This window comes from Hippocampus bargibanti, linkage group LG01, assembly GCF_051943395.1.
Source record: "Hippocampus bargibanti isolate YZ-2025 linkage group LG01, ASM5194339v1, whole genome shotgun sequence".
Classification (NCBI taxonomy): Eukaryota; Metazoa; Chordata; class Actinopteri; order Syngnathiformes; family Syngnathidae; genus Hippocampus; species Hippocampus bargibanti.
This window is the reverse complement of record NC_142734.1, coordinates 29,852,877-29,880,195: the sequence shown is the minus strand read 5'-3', so window position 1 is coordinate 29,880,195 and position 27,319 is coordinate 29,852,877. Positions and strand designations below refer to the sequence as shown.

General features: G+C 39.6%; 2 protein-coding genes across 4 annotated transcripts in view; both read left to right on the top strand.

Moving 5' to 3' along the window:
• Positions 1–17,686, top strand: part of tp73 (tumor protein p73) — a 22,434-nt gene extending 4,748 nt beyond the window's left edge. Inside the window, exons 1-12 of one of the 2 annotated variants that reach the window (XM_089009673.1) lie at positions 3,506–3,756; positions 4,826–5,074; positions 10,791–10,977; positions 11,153–11,268; positions 11,965–12,074; positions 12,522–12,664; positions 12,755–12,843; positions 14,093–14,220; positions 14,330–14,478; positions 15,000–15,132; positions 15,907–16,000; positions 16,395–17,686. In XM_089009673.1, the coding sequence (XP_088865799.1) occupies positions 3,736–3,756; positions 4,826–5,074; positions 10,791–10,977; positions 11,153–11,268; positions 11,965–12,074; positions 12,522–12,664; positions 12,755–12,843; positions 14,093–14,220; positions 14,330–14,478; positions 15,000–15,132; positions 15,907–16,000; positions 16,395–16,796 (1,821 nt within the window). In that variant the 5' untranslated portion in view covers positions 3,506–3,735 and the 3' untranslated portion in view covers positions 16,797–17,686. Of the gene's footprint in view, positions 1–3,505; positions 3,757–4,825; positions 5,075–10,790; positions 10,978–11,152; positions 11,269–11,964; positions 12,075–12,521; positions 12,665–12,754; positions 12,844–14,092; positions 14,221–14,329; positions 14,479–14,999; positions 15,133–15,906; positions 16,001–16,394 lie in introns of those variants that run through there. The other variant, XM_089009665.1, reaches the window with a different exon arrangement.
• A 304-nt stretch (positions 17,687–17,990) lies between these two features.
• rer1 (retention in endoplasmic reticulum sorting receptor 1) lies at positions 17,991–26,612 on the top strand. Of its 2 annotated transcripts, XM_089009652.1 has the most exons (8): positions 17,991–18,080; positions 19,242–19,323; positions 19,947–20,051; positions 21,421–21,517; positions 21,674–21,752; positions 23,168–23,303; positions 24,788–24,842; positions 26,058–26,612. In XM_089009652.1, the coding sequence occupies exons 2-8, from the start codon at positions 19,243–19,245 to the stop codon at positions 26,066–26,068; spliced, it is 564 nt and encodes a 187-aa protein (XP_088865778.1). In that variant the 5' UTR covers positions 17,991–18,080; position 19,242; the 3' UTR covers positions 26,069–26,612. The 2 variants fall into 2 exon arrangements, with proteins under 2 accessions (XP_088865778.1, XP_088865771.1); XM_089009645.1 differs by having other exon boundaries at positions 17,995–18,080; positions 24,788–26,612.
• Positions 26,613–27,319: the final 707 nt, after the last annotated feature.

The following is a 27,319-nucleotide window of genomic DNA, read 5'->3' as shown; positions in this document are numbered from 1 at the left end:
TGCACACCTTAACCCTCACACACCATTTTTTTAAATCAATCCTTCCACTTTTCCCTCCACTGTTCCCTCCAAAACGCTTTCCCTCTCTTTGTGCTGCATTTTCCCTCTCCTTGTCTCCCCACTGAGACTCCTCAGGGACTGAGGAGTGGTTTTGTGTGTGTCGGGGCAGGGCTAATTAAAGACAGAGCCAGAATCTTCTTGTCAAATCACCTCCGAGCCACCTGATGTGTTTTTATTCCAGTGTCACAAACACGGATGGAGTGAGTCACAGATTGCAGTTTAACAGAGGTGCAGACATTGATGGACAAGGCTCGATTGTCAATATCAATGTAAAACAAATAGAACTGGTTGATAGACATTATTATCTTTTTTCACAGATGCAAGTTCACATGTATTGGTCTAATCGAATCTTTTACTAGGCAAGTCTAGGCCTGCCTGGCTAGTTAATGAATACTCATGGCAGATTTTAAAAGGGGGCGGGGCTAGTGTTTGTTGTTGCAATGCTGGTTGTGGTGGCCCATTCGTTGAAAGATATTGGCGATGTGGCATCCTCCGCCAAAAATGACATTCACTTGATTTCAGCACTATGTAGGCTGTTATGGAAAAGCGATATAATTTTTCCGGATTGCTAAAATGCTGTGTGTGCAGGTAGGTGGAGGGTGAAAACAATATTCAATTTATTTTGCAATGGACATAGTCATACAATGCGTGAGGGCGGTGTCTAATATTTGGAGTGCGTCCTTAAACTGGCATTAAGCGGCCTTACTTCATGTGTTCTTTGAAATTTAATTCATACTTTTTATTTGGGTAGACAATCTGTAACCAATTATACTTTTAATTTCTAAGCGCCTTTCAAAACTCTGAAGAACAATTTACAGTCACAGGATTTTTTTTCTTGTGCAGGTGAGCAGCGGCAGCCATTCACGCCAGCGTTCACTCTAGCCGGAAGTAACACAGCATTATGTCTATTAGAAAAAAAGATGCTGACCAAAATGTAATGTTAAGTATGATTACACATTCCATTCTGCTATTTTTCTCCCATTTCAGCCTGGAGCACTGCTCTAGCATTCTGATTGATTTAGCATGAATGCATATCACAGTATCATGTTTGTCTACTTGTGTAAAAACGTCACAGAAACCTCCCGAGGAGACACTTTGGATAAATATCAACAATGCGGGACACATCATGAATCCTTGTGGCACGCCCGCCGTAAAAAGGAGGACATCCTGTTATTAATTCTTGTACAGTGTTTCCCATTCTTTAAATATGATTGAAACCATTGTAATGTTATACCTGAAATATTATGCAATAATCACGTTGTGAACAGTGTTATTGGTCTACAAGTCATTTCATTACATTATAATGGATTATTTACATTATCACTTTATTTTAATGCATATATGCCAGAAATATACAGGAGAGTGACAAGCAAAACAATGAAATCCTCTCAGACTAAATGCCAGAAAGTTCAATAAACTTGTGCATCTACTTTTGCCCTACATACATCAGAATAAATTATGGCTGCGTATGAGTAATACATGTGCTAATAAACAGTTCATTTTAGTTTGAGTAAATTCCAACATGAGCATCATTAATTCAATAGTCATACTTTTCGTGACATTATAAGGGTCAGTTCTAATGTAAGACGAGTGCCTTGACTCGATAAAGCCTGGGAAACACTGAGAAATACAGTATGCTAACTTATTACAGTCACAGGATAAGTACTGCTGCTTTACGCCTTTTGCATACACTGTACTGTATTCTGTTAATTGTGGGCTTTACATAATATCACCAGCAGGGGGCAGAACAATTCCCTTCCTGAGTGGTCCCACTTGCTTTGAACTCTGATTTTTTTTTTATATTCGTTTGGCTCTGATCGGTTTCCAGAAACGCACGTCACTTTGTGTGTGTGGGTGGGTGTCATATGTTGCTGAGCAATAGCATTAAGCAGGACATGAGCAATCGAGTGATATCTTGATCATCAATCTATTGTGCTTCACTCATCTTGAGGGTTGCCGTGGATTGGTCTGTCGACTTTTGTAAACATTTTCATGCTCATCTCTGAACGGAAGCCAGCAAAACCAATGCCCATAGGGGACATCGCACACGCACTCACACGCACGCACACGCACGCGCACACACTCATAGACTTGCTCACACATCAGCATCACACGTCGTGGCTCTGTTTCAACTTGTTGCAGGTCGAATGAAGTTACCGAGACGGAACACACCTGTGAGCAGATGCGCTTGTGCGATTGGTGTGCGTGGTTGCTTATTCGTATTTTCGCACGTTTGTCTGGTCGCCGAGGACCACAGAGGTGGATTTGGAAGACGGTACGGGATGAGATGTTATAGTCCAGTGACATGTTCAATTAGCATGGGGGCAAGCCGTACTAGTTTTAGAACCAATATTAATCTTATAATAATAATAATCATCATCATCATCATCATCATCATCATCATCATCATCATCATAACATTCATTTATAAGCCCCTTTCAAAACTTTCAATGACACTTTATAGTCACAAGATATTTTTTTTTGCGTGTGAATAGCGGCAGCCAGACGCGCCAGTGTTCACTCAACCCGAAAGTCATCTTATTAAATGCCCATGAAAAAAATAAAGTCGATTAAATTAATTTTATCTAGCCTAGCGATTGACTAGCAACCAATGGAGGGCGAAACTCGCCAACTGCCCAAAGTCAACTACGATCGGCTCCAGCACGCCTGCGACTCTCGTAAGCATAAAACAGTTCAGTTAATTAGAGACAAAATATGTACATTTAACTGCTGAAATATGCTACATTGATTTAGCCATCCGGTACATCACATCAGGATCAATGCTACACGGTTCAGTAATCAATGTGTGTGGTAACAATCACATATTTATCATTTTATAGCTAAACGTTTTGACATTAGTTCTTCAAAGGAGTTTGCTAGAATTATGTGACCGGTAAGCATATGTGCACGGCTTGTCCTAATGTTTGAGTCAATGTATAGATCCACATATCCACGTGTACCCTCACACTATACAGTTTGCATTAAGTCTGGAACATTGACCCGTTCTCTTTGCTTTCATCTGATAAACCACGGCAGGGGAACATAATGGACTTTACATATTATTCTATGCGTGTGTCTCGTATGAAAACAATCAAACCAAACTATCTGTTTTTCAATCTTTGTTTAAAAAAATTGCTTCACAGGCTCATTGGATTTCGATCTGGCTTAATATCATGTCTTTAAAGTGTCTGTAATGGCACACATGAGTATACACTATGTGTGTCAAAATTCTTTCTGCCCCTCTCTCTCTCACACACTCTCGTACACATGCCCAGACAGTGTTTACCTCGCTCAGGCCTTCACAAAGTGTTTTCCGGCATGCGTGTACATGTGTCCCAGCATTGCAGTCTATGTCCAGGCATGCCATAATTAGAATGCTGTACCATTTTTTCGAAAGCTCCCATCCCTATTTCCCTCTCTCCTCTTCTTTGTCTCTGTCGTTTTTTCTCTCACTCCACACACACTACCTCACCTTTGTCCTGCATCTACATATGTGTGTGTGCGCACGTGTGTGTGTGAAAGAGAGCAAAAAAAGAGAGAGACAGAGGGCGAGTGGTGTGTCCACCGATGCGCACCTCACTTGAACTCTGCTTTGTGCAATTGTCCTGCATTCCCTTTGCTCCATTTGGACATCTCTGACCGAACTGTTAACACATGCGACTCAAACTTTAGAGGATGTACTACGTGAAAAAGAAGGTAAAGATTGCTGCGTTTGTGTTTCTGGCGGGAGTTGATGACGGTTTGCATTTGAAAGTGTTTTGATGTTCAAAATGTTTTATTTTCATTGAAATGGATCCGCTCTGGTGGCTTTTTGCTTCTCTTGCAACTTAATGGCACATTGACTTTTTTCTTATAGACCGAAATTGATTGAAACAACACAGGGTGCACTGATCAGCTTGTATCTTTCTGAAGACTGTCTTATGAGCAGTAAATATGGATTGTGCGTAAAAATTTGAAGAGTTGCATTACTCCAAAAAGGGGCCTGATGACTTGTTGACTTTGACAAGCGGTGTCACCACACACACACGCGAGCGCCTCGGAGCAACAACTCTTCCTCCTCGTCAAACACGGCAAAGAGGACAAGAAGGAGGTTGCGACTAATTTGAGAGCGCCGATTACACTGGTGATTTACAAGTTAACCAACATAGCCCCGAGGTGGCTCCTGTGTGGTCAGGCTACAACTGAGGTGCACACTCACATAGATAATAAAGTCATAAATATACATTTAGAACATCAACAGTCATATTTATGATGGTCAGGGTGTTTTTAAGAAAAAAAATTAAGGGTCTAGCATGCAGTGTGGTAACACTGATCCATGATGATGTTGAAATGAGGCGGTGTAATTGATGACAATGAATGCAGTCATCTGGAATGTTGTGAAAGTTATCTCTATTATGTATGAATCAACATTTTACAAAGTTTGTGGCAAGGGTGAAGAAGTTATTGGATCATCCGCTTTTTAAGTGTGCATTGTTGGATAGCGCCTACCAGAGGGAAGGAGTAGGAAAAGATGGCGTGAGTCCAAAAGGATTTGGTGAAGTGAGGGGTGTTCAAGTGTTTGTTTTTTGGCCAATAAATTTTCAGCGTAGATATTTCATGTACCTGAGCGTATCCCAAATAAGCAAGAATCTACAAAACCATATTTCAATGTAACCCGACCTCCAAGGTGCTGTCTCTCCAGCATCTCGATACCTGCCTGCCGTCTCTCTCCTCCCTCTTTGTCCCCCCCCCTCCTCATTTTCTCCCCTGCTCTTCTCTCACCCAGTCCCAGTACAACTTGCTCAGCAGCAGCATGGACAGTTTGGGAAGCAGGGCCAGGCCCGCCAGCCCTTACAGCTCCGAGAACGCTTCTTCGGCTGTACCTCCGGCTCCATCGCCCTACTCCCAGCCCAACTCCACCTTCGAGGGCCTGTCGCCCGCCCCGGCCATCCCCTCCAATACTGACTACCCGGGACCCCACGCCTTCCAGTTGTCCTTTCAACAGTCCAGCACTGCCAAGTCAGCCACGTGGACAGTAAGTAGCTCCGCTTTAATATGATTGTGTTTTGATTCTTCATTCATTCTTGTTTTTTTTCCCTCTTCTTCTGTATGCGCAAACTCAGACATCATTTGACAGTTACAAACGCTCAAGCTAGCACATGTGCAGGCCTGCCTTGCGCAAGGGAGACTAACGGACCATCCGATGATTCGTCGTGCTCCCTATTCTCTTCTGTTTAGTTAAAACTACAGTGAGAAAATTCTTTTTTGGCCTTTTTTAAACTGACTGCAAGAAGCACATTGTTCAACATTCTGAGCCACATATTTATTATATTGCATCTTTTCATTCAAGATCGTAGTTAATGTTTAAAACAGATTATTATCTTACAGACAGTGTATTGTTCAAATACCTGACATGTTTCGGTGTCTACTTCCGCCTTCGTCAGAGTGTCTTAACTTAATACAACTATCGGAGTTAAAGTTTCGTTTAGAGGCCCGTTGTGAGTATACTAATACTAATACTAATACTAATACTAATACTAATACTAATACTAATACTAATACTACTAATTATAATAATAATAATAATAATAATAATAATAATAATAATAATAATAATCATTAATAATAACAATAATAATAATAATAATAATAATAATAATAAAAATAATAATAATAATAATAATAATAATAATAATAATAATAATAATAATAATAATAATAATACATTTAATTTCTTAGCGCCTTTCAAAACTCTCGCATATGCATCGTGTAGCGGTAAATGTGTAATCACCTTATAGTATTTAGTCTGTTTTTTTTTTTATCTCATATTTCAATAGAATTGAATGTTTATTTATTTTAGTTACATTTTATTCAACTTTACTTTATTTTATATTTTTATTTTTGTTTAGTTTAGTATACAACATATATTGATAGATAAACGAGTATAAACGAAACTTGGTTACAGATTGTCTACCCAAATAAAAAGTATGAATCAAATTTCAAAGAACACATGAAGTAAGGCCGCTTAATTTACTTCAGTGCACCCAATAAATAAATAAATACATAAATAAATCTGTATATAAATATAATAATAATAGAAGTAATAATAATAATAATACTAATAATAATAATAATAATAATAATAATAATAATAATAATAATAATAATAATAATAATAATAATAATAATAATAACACACTTTACAATCACAAAACAAGCACAAATAGATAAATAAATATTGGGCCCTCTGCCCTTGATTTTCATCACTTAAATCTGTAGTAATCGTAATTTTAAACAGCAAAAAAAAGTAATTTGTGGCAAACACATCACTTTACAAACATGCCCATTTAGCCAAACTTAAATCAACCACACTGCAAGTCACCTGTTTTACCCTGGCTCTTTGTCTCTCTGCTTTTTGTGGCAAAACTGAAAGAGGGGCCCCATTAGTGATAGTGTAAATAGATTTATCCCCCCCACCCGACTCATACACACACACGGGCCCCCGTTCCCACCAACTCTGTGGAAAGGTGTCACCTCCACCTGACTTCTGAAAAAAAAGTAGGCCAGACGGGGATAGAAGTTGCACTCCCATCACGTTTAAAATGTGGCTGTTTGTGAATCTCCTCCGTGACTATGTTTGCTGGAGCCAACCATGCATGGTGAGCTTCTTCACGCAGCTCTCAGTGATGTAAGAAGATCCCAAAGAGGATGACCTTTAACCTGCTGCTTTTATTCTGTTGTCTCTTTCTTCCTGCGGCTTTAACCCACTTAACCCTGTCAGCTCGAGCGCTATGAGTTTCGTTGTACGTAGTCTATTTAAGACAAGGAAAAAAATCCTTTTGATTTGACTTTATTTAACTTTCTCGTCATACGATGACATCAATCTTTGTGATCCTCCAGTAATCTTGTCAATGAAATAAATGACGCTGCAATATACAAATATGAAATATAGAGCCAATGAAGAAGCGGTTCCGAACTTTTACTCTTATTATAATGACCTCTGTCCATCTAGATGGGAGGCTAGTTTTGTGCTTTGTTTTGCCCAAATAAACTACTCGGACGGGTGTTAAGTTGGGGCTGGTTGTTTTTTTTTTTTTTTTTTTTTTTTCTCAACTTGGTTTGTGAAGTGATTCCTTCAGCAACATGGCTAACATTATCTGACCGTTTGTAGACTACAGGCCCTATTTCCATGCATAAAGTGCAGTCTAACTGGGCACATGGGGGGGGGGGGCTTTTCTTTCTTTTGGTACTTTTGTTGAGTGGTGTTGTAGGAAAATGGCCATTTGTAATTTGAGGACGTCAACATGGCCGACTTGACTCTTCTCTGAGCTCCTCCAACCCTTTGCAGGTGCCCGTTGACTCAGGTCTGTGGATGAGATGCTAACCTTGGACTCAGCGTGAGATTTGTTTTTAGTTTTACTCTTGGTCCTTTGTACTATTTTAATTTTATTATTTTATCGTTGGTTTTCGTCAGACTTATTTTTGCCCTGTGGGCAGAACTTTGTACAGTGATTTATTTTTGAAGTGCTCCAGAAAAACAGTTGAGTTGAGTTGATGTCCAGCCAGTTGAAGTGACCCCCCCTCCCTACCCCATCTGTGCCTTCAAATTCAACACGTTAAGGGTGAGAAAAAAAGTCTTGCAATGTCTTATCCACCTCAGTGCAGAGGTGCAGGGGTTGATTCCTGCTCCAACCTTCATGTGTGCAGTTTGCATTTTCTCCTTGTGCCTGCGTGGGTTTTCTGTAAGTGCTCCGACTCCCTCCCGCATTCCAAAAACATGCATCTTAGTTTTATGGAATATTCTGAATAGTCCCTCGGTGCAATTGTGAGCATGAATGATTTTTTTTTTAATCCATGCGTGCCTTACGATTAGCTGGCGACCTGTTCAAGGTGTCCCTTGTTTCCTCCATAAACATTGATTTTAATGTATCTGTCTTTGTGTACAGTATGTGTGTGTGTACGGGAGGTGAGGGGTGTGGGGGGTTGCGGCAGTTCAGGAAAGGGGGGTGGGTTGTGATGTGTTGAGTGGTATCTGCTCGAGCATGTATTGCAAGGCGGCCTGTCAGAAGTTGCTTTTCCCGGCTATTAGCTTCTCTGTGTTCGCCTGCAGGTCCCAACACGCCCTTGCAACGCATCTCCTTTATTTTCACCATCTATCATCTGCAATGTGCACATCACTGTTCACGCTCTGGTGAAAAATTCGATCAAAAATAACGACTCATTTGTTAATTCAGAAATGCATTTGTATTGCTCAATCATCATATATATATATATATATATATATATATATATATATATATATATATATATATATATATATATATATATATATATATATATGAAACATTTGAATTGAAAGTTGCCATTTGTAGCATTTTGGTTTTAAATTTGTTTAATAGTTGTCGATCTTAAAAAAAGGCATGTTGCAGTTTATGTGTTTACATGAATAGTTTAAAATTACTGTCAATCCTTGGTTTTCAACCATAATCTGTTCCAGAGACCTGTTCAAAAATGTATTTGGTCAAAAACCAAAACATTTCACATTGTAATCAATGTCTGCTTTATATATATATATATATATATATATATATATATATATATATATATATATATATATATATATATATATATATATATATATATATATCGTGATTGAGCAATACAAACATGCCTGCTCACAATGGAACGCTACATGAGGATAATGTGTCGGTCACAATGAGACGCAACACAAGGAAGTGACGTACAGTATAAGGAAGCGGAGGGGAGTCGAGTGGTGCATTCAGGTGCTCTTGGTTTGTTCGTGAACCAATATTCGTTTGTAAACCGAGGCATAAAAAAAACTGAAATTGTTGGTCAAAAACTGAATTGGTCGAGAAACAAGATTCAAAACCGAGATTCGACTCTATTTGTATGAGATCAACATGACAATAGAAATTTGCGGAATCAGGTGATTTGTCATCGGGCAAGCCGTTTCTTGTGTACATAGATGGCACATGGTCAAGCAATTATCACCCTCTTTTAAGAGGCTTGTCACAACCTGTCTCCAATGGACGTAATATGGTGGCATGCACTACATATTATAAAAGCAACTAGTTTCCAATTCACACAACATCAAATGCATATTTTGACCAAGATACAGATGAATTCGTATAATTGATGATTTTTAAAAAAGCCTTTTCACTCTCCTTCCTGTCAGTCACGTTTGTGGTCTTTGCCCTGATCTAAAGTTGATTCATCACTTTTTTGGTCTCTTTGAACTTTTTATCTTCTATGAATGTTGCTCTTCTATTTGAATGTTGATGCAGGCTATTTCACGTGTTGGTGGTGTATGTGATATGTGAACACCAGTCTGGATGGTGGACAAGTCGAGACATCTCTAAAGGCAGCTGATTCCTGGAAGATGGGGGGGGGAAAAAAGGAAGAAAAAAAAGAAGTTTTTTCCTGCTCATGAAAAAGCCCCATCACAAGGTGTATTAAGATAGGTGGTTAGTTCATTCAGAATTATATTAGGATATCATGTTAGCTCTTCACAAGCAGGAAAGCGGAATTATAATCTTCTGGTGACGACATCATACAAATAACATCTTTGTATAGTACATAAATAATAATCCACCTCACTGTCCATTATCTTCAGCGCTTGTCCTCATTAGGGAGCCCAGCCTAACTAAAAGTCACCATCATCATCATCATCATTGTCGTCATTGGTGAAGGTCGAGTTTTTGATACGTGTCAGGACAAGCTGGGGGGCTTTTCCGTAGTACGCCAGTATTTTTGTTGCCCTTTGTGTGCAGGAGGAAAAAAAGTGATGGCAACTGAGGCTGCAGTGTGCGTTTCTATGTGCTTCGTGAAAATGTCACAAAACCGAAATTGATAATTTGCCAAGAAAGAAACCACTTTGTCTGTGTACGGTCATTGCGTGTAATCTCTTCAACTGCCTTCCACCTGACCGCCTCAGAATGGCCTGAGAAATTCAAGTCAAACAAACAAATAACCAGCTAACCTGCTAACTAACCAACTATCTAAACAACCAACTAACCAACGAGCTGACCAACCAGCTACCTAATTAGCTAAGTAAATAAATACATACGTAAATAAAACGCTTGTTCATAGGAATAATCCAAAATGTTTCTACTATCACTATACTTGATAGTTTAGATGTGTGAAAATGTTTTAATTGCATTTTTAATTTGTCTGTGTAAGCTCTCAGTCGTACAGGAGGCGTCCATCGATAAAAAGGTTTCTTCAGCCATCATCTGTACTTCTTTGAAAAAAGCTGTCATCTGTACTTCTTTGAAAAAAGAAGTACAGATGACGGCTGAAGAAACCTTTTCATCGAAGCATTTTTAATTGTAAAAACTATTTTGAAAGAGCAATATATGGGATAATATCTCAACTACAGCCTTACTACCTAAATCAAGAATCTTCACCCTAAATTTGGCTTGTCAGAATGAAATCACAAATCTGAAGAGGTGTTTTTTTAAGCATGTAAAGACTTCTGACTTTAGTCTCTATCTCAAGTTAGGTTAAATAATTTGCAAAATTGGGTCTCTTTGAGTTGATTAGATTTGTAGCTATGAAGGCTCCAAAACGTAAGCAAACGCTTACACACTGAAATGAAAAGCCAAAAAAAAGAAATAAAAACTTGGGTATCAGGTCCAAACTTATTTTATTTGCAGGTTCAAATGTTTTTATTAATCTGAATACAAATTGTACGGATATTTTGCTCACTCTGTACACTCTCCTCTCCTTAGTACTCCCCGCTGCTTAAGAAGCTCTACTGCCAGATTGCCAAAACGTGTCCCATCCAGATCAAGCTGTCGTCATCCCCTCCCCACGGAAGCATCATCCGAGCGATGCCGGTCTACAAGAAGGCCGAGCATGTGACAGAAGTGGTGAAGCGTTGCCCCAACCACGAGCTGGGCCGAGAGTTTAACGACGGTACGGCCACACACTGCGATGAACTCTAATACGGCATTCACTGCCTTTCACAAAATGTGTCTGCGGTGATTCCAAATTTTAGCTGCTGCTCACACAAGATGCCATTCAGATACAAGAAAGTGAATTCATGCGTCACTGTGATGCTTAAAAAAAATGTCACGGGCTGGTTGTTCAGGCCAAGCAGCTCCAGCCAGTCATCTGGTCCGAGTGGAGGGGAACAACCTCTGCCAGTACATGGATGATCCTATAACCGGCCGCCAGAGTGTCTTTGTTCCATACGAGACTCCACAGGTGCGTGTTTGTGCTTCTTCGCCAGCATATATATTCACTCACACCGAACGCATCATGAGTAACACGCCAGAACAGAACAAAGTCATCTGAGGATCCTATGGTGACTTCACGGTCTTGTGCATTTGTTATTTTCTTTTATTTTTTGTAGCGACAGTAGCATTATGTAGCATTATTCATTATGTAATTTGAGCATGCTTATGCTAACTTCAGGATGTTGTGCATTATTTTTGATGTTATTTTTTGTACCCACAGTAGCAGTAGGTAGCATTATGCATTATGTCATTTGAGGATGCTGTGCTAACTTTAAGGTATTGTGCATTTATTTATTTATTTATTTATTTATTTATGTATTTATGTATTTGTTTGTTTGTTTGTTTGTTTGTTTTTGTACCCACAGTAACATTATGTAGCACATCTTCACTCATCATTGGCGCCAAAGAACAGCCTTGCGATGAGACACTTGGTCAAATTGGAGGTCTATTTCCTCACAAAATAATCCAAACGGCTTTTTTTTCTTGAGACCAAATTAAAAGCATGGGCTCTACAACACTGCCCTCAAATGGTAGGCTAAACATAAGACGTGTCAAATTGCCGTTTGATTGTGTCCAAGAAATTTTTGGGGATGTCGAAATCATTGTGATTTCCAAAACAGGAGAAACGAGGCAGGACACTTTGATTTCTTATGGCATGTTGCAGGTGGGGACAGAGTTTACTACCATCTTGTACAACTTCATGTGCAACAGCAGCTGTGTGGGCGGCATGAACCGGAGACCGATCCTAATTATTATTACGTTGGAATCGAGAGAGTGAGTCATCTTTTCATTCACGTCAGCACAATTCCATTTTTTATGTTAATGGGCTGATCTTTGTAAGCAAGGATTTCATTTGCCTTCTTTATGGAATTTAAAATATTGTATCAATAATAAATCACAGTAACAACCACCATGAGTGGGCCCGTGAATAGCAAAACTGTGTATATTTGATGCTGATTGAAATACATTGGGAAAGAAATAGATATACAGTAAAGTCTCGTTATATCGATATTCTCGGGAGTCTGAAAAAATATCGATATAACCGGACTATCGATATATCCGATCCTGCGGCATGTAAATTTTCTCCTTGCGTTCATAGAAATAGGATCGTAATAAGCAGATGTTTTTGGCAAATTGTATGCAGGGGGTCAAAAATTTTGACATTGTCATGAAGTGAGTTTGCTGTACTATTGTCAAAATTATCTACGACTATTCTTGCAGTGGACAAGTGTTAGGTCGAAGGTCATTTGAAGGCCGGATATGTGCGTGTCCTGGCCGAGACCGCAAAGCAGATGAGGACCATTTCAGGGAACAGCAAGTCTTGAACGATACTGTGGCAAAGAATGGCAGTGCCAATAAACGCAGTAAGTTATTGATCTAATGTGATTGCTGGTTATTGAACGAACAGAACTGTGGAATGTTTGAAAATGATTCGATGCATCTGTCATTTGCAGATTTCAAACAGAGCCCACCAAATATTTCCAGCCCAAATGTGAACCTGAGGAAGCGGCGACACGGGGATGAGGAGATTTACTATATTCCCGTAAGTATATTTTTGTTCTTCTACTTCTTTTTTCCTTTCCTCTGCCTTTCATAACTTTGCTGTGAATTTCTCCATTCTGAGACTAATAAAGGTTATCTTATCTTATCTTATCTTATCTTATCTTATCTTATCTTATCTAAGTGTGTTAGTTTTAAATCAGAACAAACCATTCACCGGGGAAATATGGTACATCATATTTGACCATTAGAAAACAAAATAGAAAGTGGGTCAATATGTAGTTCAAAGAACATATCAGCATGTAAAAATAACAGCATTTCCGAGAATCATGTACAGAGTGAATACAGTACAAAAACTGTTTTGTGGACCGTGAATCATAATTTTGGATTTTCAGGCAGCACATTGTCAAGTTTATTGACAGGTGCAATGACGCGTAAAAGCCTAAACTACTGTATTCGAGTGGATTAAATTCATAGAAACAACAAATCGTGGGCCGCGTTTTTCCCCCGGTTCAAATTACATTGAGACCAATTCTTCGTTCATTTACCAGTGTTGTCTGATCATTTTGGTCAAAACTGCTTCTTGAACTTGGTTTTCGTTACAACGCTATTCGCTACATAATGTATACTGTACATAATGTATTTTTGTCCGTATATCTTGGCTCGCGATATAGTGTATACGAGTGGTTCTTAATTAAACTGGGTTCCATCGAACCCTCTGGGTTAGGTGAGTCGGTCACAGGGGTTCGGTGGATCCTCCACCGCAGAGGTCCACACCACAATCTCGTCTGCAGTTAGTGGGCACAGTCATTGAAAGAAGGGTTTGATGAATTAGCATATGAAACTGGTGGGGTTCAGTGCCTCCAACAAGATTAAGCCCCTCTTGTGTATACTGTAAATGCTATACTTGCAAATTTCCCCATTGTGGGACTATTAAAGGCTCTCTGATTCGGATTCTGAAATAACAGTAGTGACAGGCGGGAAATTAAAATGCTCGTCCACTAAATGGCGCTAAGTACGCCTGTGTTCCTGTGTTCCTACGACATCTTTCCTTCAATATACTGTACACACTTTTGGAACGTTTTTGTTTCATGGTGTACTTTTTTTTTACAAGTAAAATATGTGCCTTCCCTCAATAGAGGTTGGGAAATGCTGTCAGCGCAACGGATGGATGTTTTCCACAGCGGTGTTTGTGTAAATAACTCAGCCTGAAATCCATTTAAAAAAGGATTGATAGCATATCCTGTGTTCCTAGCAAATATATTTCAGTCACACTTGACCCGTATGCGCAGGTTCGTGGTCGGGAAAATTTCGAGCTTCTGATGAAGATTAAAGATAGTTTAGAACTGGTGGAGCTTGTCCCTCAGCCCCTCGTGGACTCCTACAGGCAACAAACCCAACAGCAGCTGCTACAAAGACCGTAAGTCACCGTAATGGCCACACGCTGCACGCAACAAAGTTGACAAACACTATTGCACGATGTCAAAGCGAGGCAGACATTGGTCTGATCCAAATATTTATGTCTCCAGAAGCCACATAGCTTCTCCATCGTCTCCATTGTCAAATATGAACAAGCATCACCCACATGGAGGTCTCAGTAAATCTCACACAGCCAACCACCTGATGGGGGCACAGCACCAGCATCACCCTGCCAGCCACAACTCCATGGCACATATGAGTGAGTATGATTTAAGGTCATTATGTTAGGGATGGGCAATTTACGGTATATGCAGAAGGCAGCCATAATGTTTCATTCTTGCTTCTGTGGAGCATGTGTGCCTTGGCGCTTCATTTTTAGATGTATGACAAAAATGATATAAATATGAATAAAATAAGTGTAAATTAAGTGCACTTTATAAATGTAATCCATTTATTTATTTTCTGATCCTCAAAAGGGTCACGAGCCTACCAGCCTCATCATCAGGCAGTGCGTGGGTGTACACCCTGAAATCGTTGCCAGCCAATCGCAGAGCACACACAGACAAACAACCAATTAGAGATGCGTTTTCCATGTAAATGCCCTAATCCGTTCCAAGCCCCTCACCCCAAAGTTCAGATGTAAATGTTTTCTAAAGCATAAAACTTCAGGTATTTTGTAGCTCCAAAACCTCGTGTGAAGAGACGTTCCTAAGTAGAGGGTCCACTGTTAATATGAAATGATACTTTTGCATTCATCCATTCATCCATTTGTCATTCCAGGTCACAACATGATCAATAGTCACCACATGCAGTCAAATGGTGACATGAACGGCGGCCACGGCAGTCAGACTTTAGTGTCTGCTTCACATTGCAGTCCACCCCCTCCGTATAACCCTGACCCCAACCTTGTCAGGTACCTCACCCTCCAATGACACTTCTCAATTTCCCTGACTGATCCGTGCCATGCCCGTGTCCCCCCCCCTCCCAAAAAAAGGCCACTTTGGCTCATTTGTTTTTGTGAAAAAGTGATAAAATTGTTGTTTTGACACACTGTCGTCCATCAGGGCTACCACTTTCATTAATGGGCTACTAAAGAGTTTTACTAAGTCGAGAGGTGTACAATGGCCTCATACAGTGTAAGTGTGTGTGTCAATGCACACAGAACTTTGTTGTTCTTCGCTGTTTAAAAGACATTGACAAAGAAACCATCAAGCCTTTCGTGAAGTAATTGAAGTCGGACCACGCAGCCAAGCTGCAAATTTCGGGTCATGTGGTTGTTTAATAGGTTTTGTGTACTACCAAAGACCTGTTGGTGATGCACAAGAGAATATCTCATTTTTTAATGTTGTAAATTCTGTTTTATTGGACACTTTTGTTTGATTTTATTTCCATGAAATTGTGTTTGAATGCACTCATTTTTATAACCTGTCGACGTTTGATCTTTTGTAATTTTTCATGCAAAACATTTTCCCCCCTCACTGTATCTTGCTCATCTTTTTATATTTTATGTATTTATAATAAAGAATCTTCACCAAAGCAAGTATGGCCTAATGAATCATTCATATTTAAGTGTGTTTTTGATTTCCCATCCGTATTTGTCAAGGTGTTCATTTCAAGCCTGTTTTGGCTCGATCAGTATTAGACAATTTCAATAGTGCTGCTTTCTGTTTCTTTGATCCCCTTACAGTTTTCTAACCAGTCTGGGTTGCCAGAACGTCATCGAATACTTCACCTCTCAAGGCCTCCTAACTATTTACCATCTCCAGACACTCACCGTGGAGGTAACAATTCGCCTCATCATTTCCATGTTGAACGAAGAAAATGTCCATAGAGTCGAATTTGTTTGAGTACATTGAGTGACGTGTGTCCCAATCATGGTGGCTTTTGCCTTTGTGTCTGTAAGACCCTAAACGCCGCAGTCATGTATGTCTTTCAAGAGAAAAAGATGAGAGTGGGAATAAGGGGCAGATGTCACACAGAAAAAAACACAAAAGAAATCGGAACCATGTTCATTTCTCCAATTTTAAATCACGATATTCCTCTCGATAGAAAAAAAATAAAGCGATTTTCTTACCCAAAGAATCATCCGCTGGATCTTGTTGAACACAGAGTACACTTTTATTTATTTTCTTCTTCTTTTATCCCATTTTCACTATCTTTCATTATCATCTCCAGGAATTAGGCGCGCTAAAGATCCCAGAGCAGACCCGGATTGCCATCTGGCGAGGACTCCAAGACATGAAACAAAGCACTTCGCTCCAGCTGCCCGCCTCTGCACACCATCACGACTACCACGGGCAACAGTTACTTCGCTCCAGCAGCAACATGGCCGCCTCCACCATGGCCGCCATGGGGGCCGCCAGCGGGGAGCTGCAACGTCAACGCGTCATGGAGGCCGTGCACTTTCGCGTCCGCCACACCATTACCATACCCAACAGGTCAGGGGTTGTGGGGACGACGGGGATGTCGGCAGCGACCGACGAGTGGGCAGATTTTGGTTTCGACATGCCAGACTGCAAGGTGGCACGCAGCAAGCACCCCATTAAAGAGGAGTTCCTGGAAAGAGATGTTCGCTGAGCCCACATTTTTGCCAATGTGATCAGCAACAGCCTACTCATAAACAGGCGCCACAAGATGAGCAACAATGTGATTAGACGAATAGTTAAATTGTTACATAGGCATTGTTCTTGGTATTTGTACTGTGAAAATATTCTCCCTTGCTGAAAAAAGCATTGAATACCAATTGAACAGGTGCTGAAACAGTATTATATCTGAACATCAGATATGTAATCTGAGGGACGTTTAATTCAGCGTTGAATGGCATCCCCGTTGACCATGACACCAGACGTGAGAGTAGTCTTTTAGTCCTTCCTCTTATGCAACACCTTGCTGGGCAAGGTACTCCTCATGTTCATGCTTGATAAGTGTCTTCTAAGTATCTTTGTGGCACTTGTTTTTGAATATATAACTGCAACATTCCAGTTTTGTTTTACGACATCATTCTCCAATTACTATGCCGTACATGATCATCATGACTATGATTTTTTTTGCGCATTGCATTTTTGTCATTGTTGTACATGAATTTAACTCGCGAACTGGACAAAGGAGGAGCACTTTAATGCTTTTAAAATCATACTTTCAATTTTGTGTCAAACGTGCGTGTGATCAGTATTATGTTGTATATAGTAACCGTTTTGCTAGTCTCGTTTCTGTCAGTGTAAAGATTAATCAGAGGTGTACCCATCGATCTAATGCTGTTAGTTGTTCAATCTTTTTCTATGATTAATTTAAATGTTATTCTTAAGTGTAGATGATGACATACTGCAATTGACTTTGTGTAAGGTTTCTCTCCACAAAAGCAACTTTTTTTGTTGTGTGTTTTGGGTGCCATTAAAACTGGTCATGGAGAAAGCAGTCTTAAAAATGTTATTACATTGATTAAATGTGTGATTGTCCCTTAAAGGTTTGCTTGCTCTCTTGTTTCGTGTGATGTCTATGTTTTACTTTTGAATAAGTAGTTTGAACATTTTAAAAGTTATTAATATCCAGTAAAGCGACAGTCTGACTTTCTGAATGATTTCTCCATTATTTTTTAATAACAATAATGAGTGTGCCGCCTTTTTTCATGAGTATATTTCAATGGCATTATTTTTTTCCGTTTTTGAAGCCCTTGGTTAAATGAAGGTTGTTTTGTGTCACGTGAAACAGATCTATCCGACAGCTCGTTTTCAGGGTTCGACTTGTCTGGTCTACCGTAAGATGCGAGCCTTGCGGAAGTACTGACGTGTTCTCGTCAGCTTGTTTGGAGTGACTGACGACGAGCAAAGGTAGTGCCGGGTTGTGACACAGCGGCTATATCAGGTAAGAAAATGCCCTTTTTTATTCATTTTTGAACCGCTTGTTCAAACAATGACCGCTTATTTTCAAGATATTATATTGAGTAATATATTATGAATCACATTCATTCAAAATACAAATACATCTGTCCTGTAAATACTAAATAATGTAGCGGTTATAGCTAAGTGTTCAGTTAGCACCGCAGACGTATTCCATTTTTCCGGAAGTGAGTTGTCACATTGTATCGTTTCTTCTGGTACTGGTAGTCCAACCGTTTCATTCTGCGCATATATTTAAACGGTAGTAGTATATGTCGGGAACTACATTGCCGTCGTTTCGTCCTTCAATGGGTAGAAACTGGGGAATGTAGTTCAATAGTGTGTTCTAAATCGCCGAATAGCGAGAAAGAAACGCGTTAAAAACTACATCACCCAATAATCGTCAATTTAGGCCGAGGGTCAATATACATTTATAGCTAGTTAGCTGGTTTCTTTTCCAAGCTAATGTGAGCAACGCGGCACGCTATCTTTCATACATTAAACTTGTTGATGTCGCTGTTTTGCTTTCCTCTAACTTCGGTTGGATAAAATGGCTCTTGATCGATTTTGTCCACCGTATGCCCCCACCTAAACGTTACCATTTGACAGCAGCTACTTAATGTCGACGTTTCATTCGCTAGTATAATAGTGTACCAAAAGTAACTCACTGACAATGATTTTTTGATGAGAGCAATTCAGCATGACTGCCTCCTATACATTTTTGGACGTTCTCTTTACCTCGTATATTTGGCCTATGTGGACTATGAAAAATGTGACATTTTATGAAACTAATACTGCAGATTGTTGTGGAGAATAAGTATACAATAGTCCAGTTTTCTATCAACTGGCCCGACTCACCTCCTCGTTGTTCTGGAATGATTCCAGCAGTATTTTGGTCGAGTGTCATTACCTGTCTGCCCACAAACTACTACAATTATCTTACTCGCACGCTTATAATCCAAACGTCTCAAATGTGTTTGATCAAAACATTGTGATTGAAGTAGTTTCTCAAAATTGATGCAATTTTTAGAAAAAAGTTCCACTGTTTCTTTGTATACCTGTTGGATGGTCAACACACTATCCCAGATGAATCTACATGTTTTCATGATTAAAATCTATTCACTGTTTCTCCCACCTTTACATGCAGAATGTCAGAAGGGGACAGTGCTGGGGAGTCAATCCATGGAAAACCATCTGTAGTTGCTGCATTTTTCACACGGGTTGGACAGGTGAGCATCTTTAATAAAGTGTCTTAATTGTTTGGGTGAGGTATGTTAGTGGTGAAACTTAATGAATGGGAGACAACTCGTAGTGTAGTTTATTCGCAAAGAAAATTGCACATTTGACGCTTGCATTTTGTCCATTTAACATTTTTACATTTAAGGGGATATCAGAATCAGAATCATCTTTATTGCCAAGTATGTAGAACACACAAGGAATTTGTTTCCGGTAGAACACGCTGCACTAGTATCGTCGTCAAAAAAACTGCTAAGTGGCACTATACAGTTTCATTTTGGCTACTGTTGAAAGAGTTCAAAGAGTTAATGGCTTGGGGGAAGAAGCTGTTTCACACTACAATTCCTAATGTCTTTCCAAAGACATCTATATTATATGCGCTTTTGTTTCAGGGAATTCACGACAAATGTTGTGAACAAAGTATACATTATTCATTTCAATTTGAGGACTATAGGGATTGATGTTCTGGGAAATATTCAGAATTGATGCAATGTAAAGCGGTGCAAGCTCTTTTTCAGATGCCCTGGTGAATCGTTTCTGTCTAAAGTTGATACCTCCAAAATGATATCATCTCTGGCTGTAACGTCCACTTCTTGTTTTGTGTCATATGAAACAGATCTATCAGTCATGGCTAGACAAATCAACGCCCTACTCTGCCGTGCGATGGGCCTCCACGCTTCTACTTACCGCGTTGTACATGATCAGAGTGTACATACTACAGGTAATGTTACCTTACCGGCGTTTGTTTACAAAAGCTCAAAATATAATTGATTTGACTTGCTTAAATCAACAAAGTAAAATGAAGTCATGCACTGTGCAGTTCCAAATGCCCTAAAAATTCTTAATGTAAAAACCTGTTAGTACTGCCGCATGAGATAGCTCGCTTTATTTGAATGATTTCCCATCTTGAGATTTGAGGCTCTCACGTAATCCACCTATTATCCTGCATTCTTACCGATATGTTTTCTTCATGTATTTATTAAAAGTGTACGCACTTACTGGACAAAGACTCTGCTTGTTAACAGGCTGTACCAGATCCACAGGTATACAGACCAAGCTACTCAAACTGTATTTTGATTACTATTCGGTAATTGGCAGCTTTTAAGTTGGTGAATCCCCTCAAAAAAGTCTCAAGATTGCACATCCAAACAAATACCTTAAACCACAACTTTTTGCAAAGGGGGCCAAATTTGATGTTTTAAAAATGTAGAAGGTTGCCTCCCCCCAACCTTGGCAGACGTTCTTTCCATACAACAGCAATTCATTTCAATACATTTCTGCGAGCCACTCTGTGTGTCACATTAGCTTTTTTATTTTAATTTCAGCTGTCTTAAGCGTGTTTTTGGTTCATTTGAATCACGTATATCAAAATTTTATTGATGTTGAAAATTGAAATTGAATATTCACTTAACCTCACTTTTTTAGCACTAACTTTTTTTAACAGTTGAACTCAAGTAATGTTTTTTTTTTTTTTGGTTGATTGTTGCTATTTTTGATTTTATTTTTTAAGTAGAAAATCGCCATTTTAGAAAATTGGGGGTCTCATTCAAATACTCAAATACAAATTTGCTAATTGAGCCTCTAGATGGCAACACTGAGAAAACGCAAGTAACAGCGTGACTGCCCAATGTATTCATTCTACATGCGGGCCAGAAGTTGTTGATTTAATGACAGAGGCTGCGGGCAGGATGAAAATTGACCATGGGCCCCATTAGGCCCCCGGGCCACATTTTTCATATGTCTGCCGTAAACACAACCTCACCTTGACCAAACAAAAGCTTTACACCCGCCTGTAAAAATTAACAAAGTGGTGTTGGCCAGACTTGTCTGTTTCAAGTAAAAGCTCTTCTTCACTCTTATTTCACTGTTGTCCTTTCATTTTTAAGAGACACTCTCCAGCTCAAACAGCCGCGGCAGTTTATCTTGACAAGTTAACAAGCTGCCAGATGTTCCTTTTCATTGAAACCCGACATGTAGCCTGCAGTGCAGTCACCCTTTCAGGCGCAACGGTTACTGCGTTGGACAGCTGATCGTGCGATCAACTTACAGGGTGCGTGAAAGGGTAAATTTCACCTTCCATTGCTTTGCAGGGTTGGTATATAGTTACTTACGCCTTGGGAATCTACCATCTGAACCTGTTCATTGCTTTTCTATCACCAAAAGTGGATCCTTCACTGCTCGACGAAGGCAAGTTCAATCCATTTTGAGATCTATTTTTTGTCTCTTGTCATGAGTAGCATACTGTTGGGACTGTAACATACATGAGTCCCTTAAAATGCAAATGTTTTATATCTGAAGCTAATTTCTGCGGTTAAGCCCCTCCTCACCCCTCCTTCTCCATAGATGAGGGCCCTGCCCTTCCGACTAAGCAGAATGAGGAGTTCCGTCCTTTCATCAGGCGATTGCCCGAGTTCAAATTCTGGTGAGTCTAGCTGTGAGTCCTTATGTATGTATAGTATAGACGCTACGCATTATCTTTTTGAACATTAAGTCGGGGGTCTTTTATAGAGCCCCATTAATGCAGATTTAAGTTAAAACATTCCCCGTGTGGTCATGTTGTATGCAAACAGCAGGTTACCGCGCAGTGGTGGTGTTTTGCATTTTGCTTTTGTCCAACTGTAAAATGTCCAAACACTTAAAAAAAAATCATATTCACAGAGTTTTGCTCATTTCCAAAGTTTGGTCGAGTTAGGTTCACATATCTTTACACCCGATGCATGTGATTAGCTCATTTGCTGCCATTCCCAAATTTATTTATGAATTGAAACATGTGACATGGAGCGCCATTCTCAAATTTATTCGGGTTTTGGTTTTTCTTGCGGGAGGGTGACGATAAGGCACTGGTCAGACCTCTGGCAATGTTTTTCCATTCCACGAGGGGGCATTTTCTGTTGAAAAATATACATTTGTTACAATGCGGGACAGAATCTAGCATAACTGCGCTAAATCTATCAAATGGACGTACTGTACAATGAGAATGAAGGATTGAACACGCAGCGCTTAACAAAAAAAATTATGTGACTATTTACTCACAATTATCGATGAAGAGGTTTCTTCAGCCGTCATCTGTACTTCTTTGAAGGTGCCGGATGTTTCGATTTTCATCCAAGAAACTTCATCAGCAAACTAAGAGCAGGGACCTATCATAGCAGAGTCTGGACAGTAGGTATATATATATATATATATGGGGCCGAGACGACCAGTAAAACTTTAGTTTGCTGACAAAGTTTCTTGGATGAGAAGCGAAACGTCCGACACCTTCAAAGAAGTACAGATGACAGCTGAAGAAACCTTTTCATCGATGGACCACTCCTGTACGACTGAGAGCTTACACAGACGTATTCCCAGTTATTTATGTTTGAACATATATTTCAAGTACTCTTAAACCTCAGTTTTCAGACGTCTCGGTTCTTGACCAATTCGGTTTTTGACCAAAAATTTTTGGTTCTTTTATGCCTTGGTTTACAACCGAAAATCGTTTCTCTACCAAGCTGGGTGCACCTGAATGCACCACTCAACGCCCCTCCGTTTCCTGAGACATAACTTCCCGTTGGTGCGTCTCATTGTGACCGACGCATTATCCTCGTGTAGCGTTCCATTGTGAGCAGGCATGTTTTTATCGTTCAGTCATGATTAAAAAATACTGACATTGATTACACCTTTATTATAATGGGAAATGTTTTGGTTTTCGACCAAATCGGTTTTTGAACAGGTTTCTAGAATAGATCATGGTGGAAAACTGAGGTTTGACTGGACACCCGTTCGTTGACATCGCACCATGCCCAGTATTACGAAAAATGCGGTACATTGTTTCTAAATCAACTCTTTTCTTGACAGGCATTCTGCAACAAAAGGCATTGTCATTGCCATGGTTTGCACATTTTTTGAAGCCTTCGACGTGCCAGTGTTCTGGCCCATACTTGTATTGTACTTCATCATGCTCTTTTGCATCACCATGAAGAGGCAGATCAAGGTAAAGATACAAACACACGCACAGTCATCCTCCTTAACCTCTCAAACCTTTTCAATCTATTGCGCCATGTATATTGCACACACTACAATGGTCGCTTAACTTTGAGATAACTTTCCATTGTTTTGGAACCGCTCCACTTTTGAACTTATTCAAGGTGACATCGTATGAAGCGATGTATTGTTCATGCTCTCATGAGGTTACCATATTTTCCATTGCATAAGGCGCACTGGACTGTAAGGTGCACCCCCAATGGATGCTGTATTTTTAAACGTCTGTGTAAGCTCTCAGTCGTACAGGAGTGATCAGTCGATGGAAAGTTTTCTTCATCTGTACTTCTTTGAAGGTGTCGGACGTTTTTCGCTTCTTATGCAAGAGGCTTCATCAGCGAACTGACGAAGCCTGTCATGTCATGCACCCATTAGACCACGGGTGTCAAAGTCAAGTGGCGGGGGGCCAAATCTGGACCGCCATATCATTTTATTTGGCCTCCGACAGCTAATAAATCATGTCAAATTGCCTGTTGCTTGCTAAAGTCCAAACCAAAATTTCAAATTGTCCCATGTAAACCACAATAACAGTCAGTATGTTTTACTTCAAATTTAAAAACTAGCAAATCATTATTTTGTTATATGCAATATGTGGAGGGGATGAATTATTCTAATGGCTTCTCCAAATTCATAACGGCCCCGAGAGGAAACCGTAACTACAATATGGTCCGCGACACAAAATGACTTTGACACCCTTGCGTTAGACAGTGCTGCACTAAAGGGAGTGTCAACAAAACAATCAGATGTCACCATCATTTTCCTTTTTATATGTCAAACACGAAAATAGTAATTCTACAGGGGAAGTGGGGGGGGGGGGTCATCTTTTGAACAAAATGAAGACTTTTGGGCACGCCTTGTACACGGGAAAATACGGTACACGTTGTCATTATTGGTGCACGAAACGCTCGATATAATGTTCCAGTGTATAAGGCGCACCCATAGCCTAGATTTTCTAGAAAAGATGACCCCACTCCTTATAATCCGGTGTGCTTTATATATGAAGTAATTTTGAGCCACACCAGTTCTCAGCAGTCATAGACCCCATTTCCCCCTGTAGAAGTAACCCCAGCCTCTACTGTAGCGCCTTATAAATTGGTGTGCCTTATCTTTGGAAAACTTTTCTATATTTATATATTATATTTGGAAAACTTTTTTTCATTCATTGAAAACACGCCTGAAGAGTCTGTTGCACCTTATATATGGAAAAGGTTTGAAAATACACCATTCATTGGTGGTGTGCCTTATACACCTGAAAATACTGTAAATAAGAACAACATCGAGCACATTATTTTATCTGGCATGCTGATTGGGTTTGTTTCAAATATTCTTGCCATGTCCTACGAAACAGGGATATATTTTTTTTACCAAAATGTATGAGTCCTTTACATGCTGTTTACTGACTGTCACCCCCACATCCCCTCCTTCTTTCTTCTCCAGCATATGATCAAGTATAGATATCTACCATTCACGCACGGGAAGAGGACATACAAAGGCAAGGACGACACAGGGAAACCTTTTGCTAGTTAAAACTCTCCACTTCCCTTTTGTCCTTGTATGAAATTTGCCATTGACAGTCCACAGAGACAAACATTAGGGGCTCTGATTTATTGTTTTTTTTAAGGGGACGGTTAGAAGAATGAAAAAAACAATTTTGATTCACGTTTCACAGTGTTGTATGAACCTCCCAATGGCGCAGATCCAAAAACAAATAGTCTGCAAGTGTTGCCTTTGTCCGCCAAGATGGATGGCGTGGCAGTTCTTTCAAGGATTCTCGTCCTAAATTTAGATTTGGCCGACACCTGTTAGTCATTAGTGAGCCTCGGTGCTGCCTTTTTTGCCTTTTAGAGTCCGCTCATGATGGATGTGGTCACCAAGAACCGCTGTGAAAAACATTTGCTCCGGCTTCTTTGCAAATCCACCACCCGCAACCCCCAGCAATGTTAGCCTCCCCTGATTTTTGCTGAATATTTTGTCAGCGTGTTGTTTGTTTCACACGCTGAAAGTAACCTGCCAATTATTTGTACGCTATGAGATTGAAAGAACACAATTTTTTTAATTGAAATATGTAGTCTTCTCTTAAATATTCGTAATATGAAAGAAATCAAACAGCCGTCCTCAGAGCTAAATTTGGACCGGTAGCATTTTGTCGGAATCCGCAAATGATTTCAACTGATTGACGAAAACTATAATTGACCATTTTGCTTTTTTCACATACATTTAGATTTCTTGATCTGTGTTTTGAACACTCACCCATTTGAGCTACGTCATTGGATGTGCAACATATGTGAATTCCCCCACTCTTGCCATTCGTAGCTCAAATTCGTTTTCGAGAACGTGGTCATTTTGCTTGAAAAATCAAATCCTTGAATTCGCTTCCACTGACCATGGAAGGCACACTCCTCCTTCAAAAATGGCCGCCCCAACGTAATTTGTCAACGGGCTCTGTTGGGTGTTTGTCTCTTATTTTGGATTCGGTGAACAATCAAGTTAAGGGGAGATTTGGCACGGTCGGGCTCCATCGGCAGGGGAGATTTTGGCCAGAAGCAAAATTCACTCATGCGGGGTGGGAGGGGTTGATGTTTGGAAAAACCTCGGTGCCATTCATTAGATGAGTTTAGATTTTGATCTTGTACTCACTTCTAACTTGTTTGTTCTTCATGTAACGTGACAGTCATTCCAAGCAAACCGTTGTTTCTTTCTTTTGCAGAGGAAACATAAGAAAACTGAAATTGGGGGCTTTTATTATGTCAAATGGATGAAGTGGGTGATGATCACACTTTTTTCTTTGTTTCTTTCTGGGGGGTGTCCCTGACAACTTTTTTTTTCTATGTCTATATATATTTTTTGGTTTCTTTATTTTCCAAAAATCCTGGAAATCCTTACTGAACTGAGATACACGCTTTTGTAAAGGAACACAACATATTTCCTGTAAAAAAAAGTGGCTTTCAAAGGGTTGTTGAAAAGATTTGTACATAGATATATATACGTATCTTTAAATATGACATTTGAGATGTATTTTTGTTTCTTCTCTCCCCCATTTCAATCATCATTGATTTAAATTTGCTAGTGTTTAAAATAAATGTCATCTGACATTGTGAAGAGCAAAACTGGTTCATCTTGTTCACTATTTGATTTGTCATGACTTGCATGATATTGTTTTCTTGTGTAACTGTACGAAAGTTGGTTTTAATAACTTAAGTGTATTTTTTTCCACTTCAAATGCTATTAAAAAGGAGATGTCCCTGGAAACAGTACAAAGACCGATGTGCTTTAATGTTTGTTATTTTTTAAATATGATCTGTTTTTTTTTTTTTTTTTTTTTTAATCTCATTGTCTTCTTTCGGCTTTTCCCTTCAATGGGTCGCCGCAGCGAATCAGTGTCCTCCATATTCAGAGGTTTGATTCGCATCTCATTGTACGGATTTCAAATGAATGAATGAATCTCAGCCACCAAGCAATCATGCTACTTACTCTTAAATTAAGGGTGTCAACTTGACTTTTGACACCTGTGTCTTAAATGATCGTCTCCATTTATGGTGAAGCTTCAAATGGACTCATGCCACTGACCCTTTCTACTGATTTGTCTCTCTCTTAAGTTTTAACAGACACGAGAAGTCACCGCATAGATTACTCCTGTATGATGATGTGGCCATAACCGGTGAATTTTTGCAATGCGACCTTTATCCTCTAGTCTACTTGGTCCCGTCTGCTATTTATTTGATAAAATTTTGTAAGGGCTACCATTCTGCTGTGAGCTCAACAATTGTATCTATAAAACAGCTTTGCAGTCAATTCTGTTTTGTGGCAAATTGCATGATAATAGAAAGCTAAGGGGGGGCTTGCAAATTATTTGTGTTGGTGCGCATCACATTTGCAAGTGGATGTGACCTGGCCGACAGGATGAATAAATGTATTTCCTTGTGACCTCGTGTCCTTTGAAATCATCTCACTTCACCTGCCAATTCTGTT